The sequence below is a fragment of the Rhinopithecus bieti genome, unplaced genomic scaffold, assembly GCF_001698545.2.
Source record: "Rhinopithecus bieti isolate Rb0 unplaced genomic scaffold, ASM169854v2 scaffold_3041, whole genome shotgun sequence".
NCBI lineage: Eukaryota > Metazoa > Chordata > Mammalia > Primates > Cercopithecidae > Rhinopithecus > Rhinopithecus bieti.
This window is the reverse complement of record NW_016804262.1, coordinates 1,996,207-2,003,931: the sequence shown is the minus strand read 5'-3', so window position 1 is coordinate 2,003,931 and position 7,725 is coordinate 1,996,207. Positions and strand designations below refer to the sequence as shown.

The 7,725-nt window shown below is 49.4% G+C and overlaps 1 protein-coding gene across 1 annotated transcript in view; it reads right to left on the bottom strand.

The window, feature by feature from the left end:
- Positions 1-7,716, bottom strand: part of ATP8B2 (ATPase phospholipid transporting 8B2) — a 23,983-nt gene extending 16,267 nt beyond the window's left edge. The window contains exons 1-11 of the mRNA XM_017867426.1: positions 7,288-7,716; positions 5,912-5,970; positions 5,437-5,550; positions 5,216-5,314; positions 4,855-4,916; positions 4,682-4,754; positions 4,335-4,405; positions 3,634-3,713; positions 2,087-2,245; positions 1,761-1,849; positions 1,028-1,163 (exon numbers count right to left, since the gene is read on the bottom strand). Of these exons, the coding sequence (XP_017722915.1) occupies positions 1,028-1,163; positions 1,761-1,849; positions 2,087-2,245; positions 3,634-3,713; positions 4,335-4,405; positions 4,682-4,754; positions 4,855-4,916; positions 5,216-5,314; positions 5,437-5,550; positions 5,912-5,970; positions 7,288-7,375 (1,030 nt within the window). The 5' untranslated portion in view covers positions 7,376-7,716. The remainder of the gene's footprint in view (positions 1-1,027; positions 1,164-1,760; positions 1,850-2,086; positions 2,246-3,633; positions 3,714-4,334; positions 4,406-4,681; positions 4,755-4,854; positions 4,917-5,215; positions 5,315-5,436; positions 5,551-5,911; positions 5,971-7,287) is intronic.
- Positions 7,717-7,725: the final 9 nt, after the last annotated feature.

Below are 7,725 nucleotides of genomic sequence, written 5' to 3'. Positions count from 1 at the left end.
GGGAACCTGTAATCCCAGCTACTAGGGAGGCTGAGGCAGAAGAATCATGTGAACCCAAGAGGCAGAGGTTGCAGTGAGCCGAGATCATGACATTGCACTACACTCCAGCCTGGTGACAGAGTGAGACTCCGTCTCAATAAATAAATAAATAAATAAATAAATAAATAAATAAATAAAGTTATTTTTTGCAATTATTTTTTTCTAAGCTCATCAGCTATTGTTAGTGTCAGTGTATTTTATGTGTGGCTCAAGACAATTCTTCTTCCAATGTGGCCCAGGGAGGTCAAAATATTGGAAACCCCTGCTCTAGTGGAAAAACCTCAGAACTGGTGACAGGTTCTAGTCTGTCATCAATTATCATGTGGCCTTCTGTCTGACTATTATTTTATCTATATGATGAAGAAACTGAAATAGTTGATTAGCTCCCAGTCTGGCACCTTGAAACCTTCCAGAGTCCTCAAAGTTGGTAAGAGTGGGTATGAGCTACTTTTAACATACCACAAAACTTACTATAAATCATCTATTCATCTGGGCTAGGCCTCCACAAGCCAACAAAAATGCCAAGCCACAATAATGTTCACTATCTCACATAAACTGCCTTTTTTTTTTTAAACTTGGGAAACAAACTATATCTTCATAAACATAGATTTCTCTTTTTTTGAAACAGGGTCTTGCTTTGTTGCCCAGGCTGAAGTGCAGTGGCATGATCCTAGCTCAATGCAACCTCAATCTCCCAGGAAAGCAATCCCTCCGCCTCAGCCTCCAGACTAACTGGGACCACAGGTGCATGCTACCAAACCTGGCTAATTTTTCAATTTTTTGTAGAGACAGGGTCTCACTATGGTATCCAGGCTGGCCTCCAACTCCTAGGCTCAAATGATCCTCCCACCTTGGCTTCCTAAAGTGCTGGGATTACATGTGTGAGCCACCACTCCTGGTCTAGATTTCTTGATTAGTCAAAAATCTTATAAATTTTGGAGTCTCTGGAGAGACTGGTAAAAAACCAGACCACTGTCCAATTTCCTACATCTATTTCCAAAGCTGCCTCCACTGTTGAGGCTTTGAAACAAAATAGGAGATTGGTGCCCAATGACCACCAGGGGGCGACTGGAGCCCCCTATGTGATAGACAACCACGCCCACCAGGCTGGGTTTCTGCACACCCTTTAAAGACAGAGCGGAAACCAGCTCACCAGAGGCTGGCCCCAGCCTTTGCAAGCTGGCATGTAGCGGGCAGGCAGCAGACAGTCAGGGCACAGGAAGGGGAGGAGAGCCCAACAAGGAGTTCAGATTTCTAGCTAAACAAGAGAAGGATTCAGGAATTGCCAAAAACCAAAACAGAAACTTTTCCTTTGGGATCCTTCGTTCTTAGAAGTTGGGGGGAAAAGACCCTGCCAACCTCTTCCAAATGGAAATTTTTCTTTTAATTCCCTCTCCATCCCCATGAAGGCCTCCTTGTCCCTGGCAAAAGCAAACAGAAGGTCACATGCTTTACAAAGTCATCATCAGAACTGGAATCAGAGAAGGGATGATTTGTTTTAGCTTTAAGTTGTTGATTCATGCATGTTCCTAAAGTTTTTTTAAATAACATCTTCCAACTAAAAGGAGCCTAAAATAAACACTGCCTTTGTGTAGCTGACCTGCTAGTGGCTTTAAAGCCAAATTTGAAGACTACGGCCCAAAGAAGAGAGAGGAAAGGAAAAGGAGCCACCCAGGGAGAAGCCAAGGGCAGAGGCAGGGACCAGATGTGGGGCACCTTACCCAGAGCACCAGGGTATTCATTAGGCGATCAATACTCGTTCTTTTGAACTTTGTTCTGCCACTGTTTTGCATCAGCTTAGTGTCAGGACCTGGAAAAAAATGGGAAGGACTGGGAAAGCCAAATAACACATCTGCCTCTGGGCTTCTGCCCTGATCCCCAGACTGCAGGACACCAGGGTGGAATAGAGACACTGGCTGGATAAAAGGCCTGTATACAGAGCTGGAGGTTTTTTACCTTAGGTATTCTCCTACCTCATCCCATACTCCTGAGGGAGGGCTGGCTGGGTCCCTCTTACCCTTCTTTCTTTGGATGCTAGGAGGCTCACCTGCAAAGATGACCAGCCCGAAGCACCACTCGGTGTTTCGCAGCACACAGCCCCGCAGCAGCATGTTCTGGTTGCTCAGGGGGAACTTGTTTTCCTTCCAGTAGAGGGTTCCGCTGAATTTGTCCAGTTTGTTGTTGGGAGGTTCACAGATCACTTCACCTGAACAGGAGACAAAAATTCCACTGCTCAAGGTCCAGTCTACAGCCTGACCACAAGACAATAAAACAAAGAGAAAATGCACTGAGGGAAGAGGATGCAAGAACAAGGGCCCATCCACACGCTGCTGGTGGGAGTGTGAGCTGATGCAGCTCTTCAGGAAAATAATGAAGCAGGCCAGGCACGGTAGCTCATGCCTGTAATCTCAGCACTCTGGGAGGCCAAGATGGGCAGATCATTTGAGATCAGGAGTTCGAGACCAGCCTGGCCAGCATGGCGAAACCTGTCTCTACTAAAAATACAAAAATTAGCCAGGCATGGTGGCGGGCACCTGTTAATTCTAGCTAATCAGGAGGCTGAGGTACGAGGATCGCTTGAACCTGGGAGGCAGAGGTTGCAGTGAGCCGAGATTGCACCACTGCACTCCAGTCTGGGCAACAGAGTGTTTCAAAAAAAAAGCAGCAGCATGTCCTAATATTTGTTTGTACAAACATGTATGAAAAGTGTGGATGAACACATACTGACAGTCAATGTGGCTACCTAAGCAGGGTAGAAGAAGAAGGAAGAGCTATTTTCTTTTTTTTTTTTTGCTTTTTTTTGAGACAGAGTCTTGCTGTGTTGCCCAGGCTGGAGTGCAGTGGCGTGATCTCAGCTCACTGCAACCTCCACTTCCTTAGTTCAAGCAACTCTCATGCCTCAGCCTCTCGAGTGGCTGGGACAACAGATGCGCACCACGACACCTGGCTAATTTTTACATGTTTTTTTTTTTCTTTTTGAGACGGAGTTTCGTTCTTGTCACCCAGGCTGGAGTACAGTGGCACGATGTCAGCTCACTGCAACCTCCGCCTCCCAGGTTCAAGCAATTCACCCGCCTCAGCCTCCCGAATAGTTCGGATTACAGGCACGCACCACCACGCCCAGCTAATAATTTTTGTATTTTTAATAGAGACAGGGTTTCACCATGTTGACCAGACTGGTCTCGAACTCCTGGTCTCAAGAAATCTGCCCGCCTCGGCCTCCCAAAGTGTTGGGATTACACGTGTGAGCCATGGTACTGACCTCCATTCACTTTTTCTTATACACTTTGTATGGTTTGTCTTACAAGGAACATATGTTATTATTCCGAGCTAATAAGCAAAAAGAATATGCTGAATTTCTCTCAACATGCATAGCAAGTGGGGAGCTATCAGCCACAAAGTTCCCTTGAAATAATTATCAACTCACAATCAAGAGGGAGCCAAATGACATTACCAACACTCCCCTCCCCAAAACAGTCCAGGAAGCTGCATAACAACAACAAAAAGTCCAAATGAAAAGGTATAATTTAATGCCCCCAAGCAAAACTCAACGCCCCTCCTCTACCTTCAGGCTGCTCCTCCAAAATTACTCACCATCAAACTTGGCAAGCTTGCTGATGTCTCCCAATTCTGAGGTGACTGGAATCGCCTGACGTACTTTCATGTTGGTCTCACTGGAAGGACAGTGTCCCTGAGTCCCCGATCCCTCCTCATCCTCTAAATATTTTTTTTCATAGATGGGGTCTTGCTCTGCTGCCCAGGCTGGAGTGCAGTGGCACAATCATAGCTCACTAAAGCCTCGAACTCCTGGGCTCAAACGATCCTCCCACCTCAGCCTCCCAAGTGGCTGGGATTACAGGCGTTAAAACCACCATACCCAGCTAATTTTACAAATTATTTATTTATTTTTTATTTATTTATTTTGTGTGTGTGTGTGTATGTGTGTGTGTGTAGAGACGAAGTCTCACCATCTTACCCAGGCTGATCTCAAACTCCTGGCCTCAAGCAATCTTCCCACATTGGCCTCCCAAAGTGCTAGGGTTTATAGGAGTGAGTCACCATGCCCACCTTTCCCCATCCTCTAAATTCTACCTGGTGACACCTAAGCATGGTGTATCACTGCTTAGCCCAGCAAATACTGGCCGAATAACACTTTGCACATCCCATCCAAAGCTTTTCTTACCCTAATTTTTCCAAATTCAGACAAAGCCCAGGCCTGAGAACCTCATTCAAAGACAATCTTTTTACCTCCAAAGAGACAGAAGGAGAGGGCTAACACTGAGCATGCCACTTACCCATCAAGTTCTGCTGTCTCTATGTAGCACAGCCCATGGGGCTCACTGCTGGAAAGGAGGAGGAGATCCGCCTAGAGAGAAAAACTAATGAGAAGTCCAAATATGCAAACCTCCACCCCCAGTGGGCTGTGATGGTGGCTCCTTCATCCAAGCATTCTTGGTTTGCTTAGTTCCAGATGCATAAATGGCTAGTCCCAGGCATATCAGCATGACACAGGAGCCTCTGATGTGAGAAAGTTTCCTGCCATGGGTGTTTATGAGGCAACAGTAAATCAGGAAAGATTCATCCCTTTTTGACAAAAAAGAGGAAGAACCCTACCAGCCTAGAGGGGTACCCTGTCCCTTACCGCCACAAACTGGTTATTTTCTAGCTTGATAATATCACCAACACAGACATTCATCCACTGCTCCTGCTGGAGGCTGAGGCAACAAGAAGACAGTGAAGAGGCTGTCAGGAGCTGAAGAGGTTCCTAGGGGACCCCCTTCCTCCCCAGAGCTCTTGTCTCCAACAGGCACTCACATTCCATTGATCAGCACCTGAGACTGGCGGTTATTCACCTGGTTATCACTCTTGTGGCGGAACTGAAAAGAAGAAAACTGTGAAAGGTAAGACACTTTCCCTCGCCTCGAAGGAATTCGTTAATCAGTAGAACTCAGAGGATGCTGGCTAACGCCTCATATATACCCCATCACAAACCAGTTCACTCCCTGACTTCCCCTCCCCATCCTCAGCAAAAAGACATCAGGGATCTAGCTGGACCGGGTAAGGGATGTCAAGGTCACCAAGAAATTGTGCTGAATGAAGGTGGCCGTGAGTTGGGGGTGGGGGTTGGAGTAGGGGTGGGTGACTGGGACAAAATAGAGGAATGAAACCAACTCACATAGTCATCAGTGGCATCTTTAACAGCTGTGATGGTGAGGACAAGAACCAAAGGCACAATGGTGGTGAACCAGGACAGGGAAGAGATCTGTGGGATCAACTGAAAAAAAAAAAAAAGAGAAGTATGCGTCTGAGGCCCCATCCGATGCCTTCACTCCCTTTCCTCTTCCTTGGCTTTATTCAGTTTGGGGAGCTGCAAAAAATCTACTATGGGTCACCTACCTGCAGAATAAGGAGGAACAGGAAGTAAGTGTTGGCAACTTCCTGGAACTGCTCAAAGAGGTTGACAGGCAGGAAGGTGAGAATATTGTACTTGGAGGTCTTGATGCAGTTACTCTATGGCAGTAGGAGAGAAGATAATGAGCAGCCTCCAGCCCCAACCCAGAACCAGACTGAGGCTGCCTCCCCCATCTTTATACTTCCCCAGACCTCTACCCCAAAAGCCAGCAAACACAGGTGTGGGAGGGGGAAAGGGGAGGAGAGAAGGGAGTCTCAAGGGGGTCAATGTATTCTGCTTCACTGACAGGTGAAGGCATGAAAAATTCAGCACGGTAGCAGATTGAGAGTGGCTGAGGAGCTTGCCTTCCCCTCCCCCAAGCACTCTTCCCAGGTAGCCCTCAGTCCCAAGGGTAGGTTGTCCTTGCCCCTTTCCCCTCTCCAAACAGAGAGAGGGAACGGGTGGTCTAGAGTCACTTACCGCATACTGGAATTTCTCATTGTATTCTCGGTCATTAGCCCGTGCCCTCCTTTCTTCTTCTGCAACAAAATGATGCTGCAGTCAGGAGGAGCAAATTGAGGTCTGGACCAACACTTTGTGGGGGTTCCCTGTTTTTTTCCACAGAATATCATTTTAAGGAGTTAGCTCCACAACTGAGGGGGTCATCAAATTCTTCCCTCCAGTCCACCTCTCACCAGCAGCCTGACCACACGGCTCTCCAGGTTACATTCACAGGATAGGATATGTTCTCTTTTCCTCACCACCAACCTTCACAGTCTTCCACCGGGAGCACCCAGTTTGTCTCCCCCACCCCCACTCCAGAGGAATCTTAGCCACTGACAGTCCTGGGATTTCCCAGCCCCTTTTGCTGCTATTATTAATGCATATATCGTCAGAATCAAGGAGTAGCACTGAAAACGTAAAGTTTCCTTCCCCCTGGGGACCACTGCAGCTCTAGTAGCAGTACTGCTGTCTCCCTAATTTGGAGGGTTGGGTAGGTGGCAAGAAGGAGGCTCACTGTGCCCTGGAGCTGCTCTGCGGTAGCATCCCAGCCCCACGTGCAGTCCCCCCTACAGGAGCCTCTGCTTGTCACATGTCACCAGCAGCTGCTTCTGACTGGCCCACAATGACATCATTTTATTTCAAAGCTCATCTTCAAGTAGAAAAGTAGAGGGGGGGCGCGTTTCAGGCATATGGGTCATGCAGACTGAGATAGAGATGGAGGAGGGAGGAATGAAATGTAATGGAAACAGCTGCGCTCTAACTGGACTTTCCTTGTACCATCTACACGCATTTCCCTTTAAAGGGCTCATTTGTCACTCAGTTAGTGACACCCATCTAGGTAAACCTATCCCAAACCTTTGCAGGTCTGGGACTGCAGGCACCAAATTCATGTCCCAGAGTAAGGAGCTGTTCTATAATAGATTCCCCAGCCCATCTCCCTGGAGGTCACCATGACCTCATGCTGCAAAAAGGGGTAACTTGGTGGCAGCAAACCTAATTCCTTAAACCTGTCCAGGAGCCAAAGACAGCATTCCAGAACCCCTTCTACACACCCCAGGACCCCTGCAGAGCACACTGCAGTAACATAACCCCAGGCCACAGTGCCCCCTGCCTACCAAGCCACTTCACTCCCATAAACTTCCCTAGAGGGGCTCCCTTGGGCTGAGTCTCCTGCGCAATCACCAAAGACCATGCAAAGGAAGAAGGTAGGGACTGGATCCTTCGGAGCCAGGATCTCTGGGTCTGGAAAGAGGATCAGGGGAGGTAGGGGAAGGCTGGGGACAAGTGAATGTAGGGATTGGAGGGGGGAAATAATGGGTGCGGGAGAGCTGCCAGGTGCTGCCTCCAGTTACCTGTCCCCCAGGAGGGCTTCTTTCGGCTCCAAGAGGGAGGCGCCTGGGCCCGGGCCCACTTCTCGGGCATCTCCTTGGGGACCGTCATGATCCCGGTTTGAGTGGGGGCGGACAGACCGTCTATATGTCCTTGGCCTTAGCGGCATCGACCGGGCGGCCCCCCGGGGAGGTGCAGGAGCCACGGCCGCTCAGAGGGGAGCCCCGGCTGTCGGGCGCGCGCCCCACCCGCAGCCCAGGCCATCCTCCCGGCCGCCGGCGCTCGGGGACACCGCGAGCTCAGCTGCGCCGCCGCCGCCGCCCCCCATTCCCCCCGGCAGATGCCAGCGTGCGCTGAGTGGCCCCGGACACGCCGAGCACGCCCAGGGCTCCGCCCCCGCCCGCTCCCCGACTGCAGGAGCCGCAGCCTGCCAACGCGCCGCGTAGGCGAAAGCTCGCGCG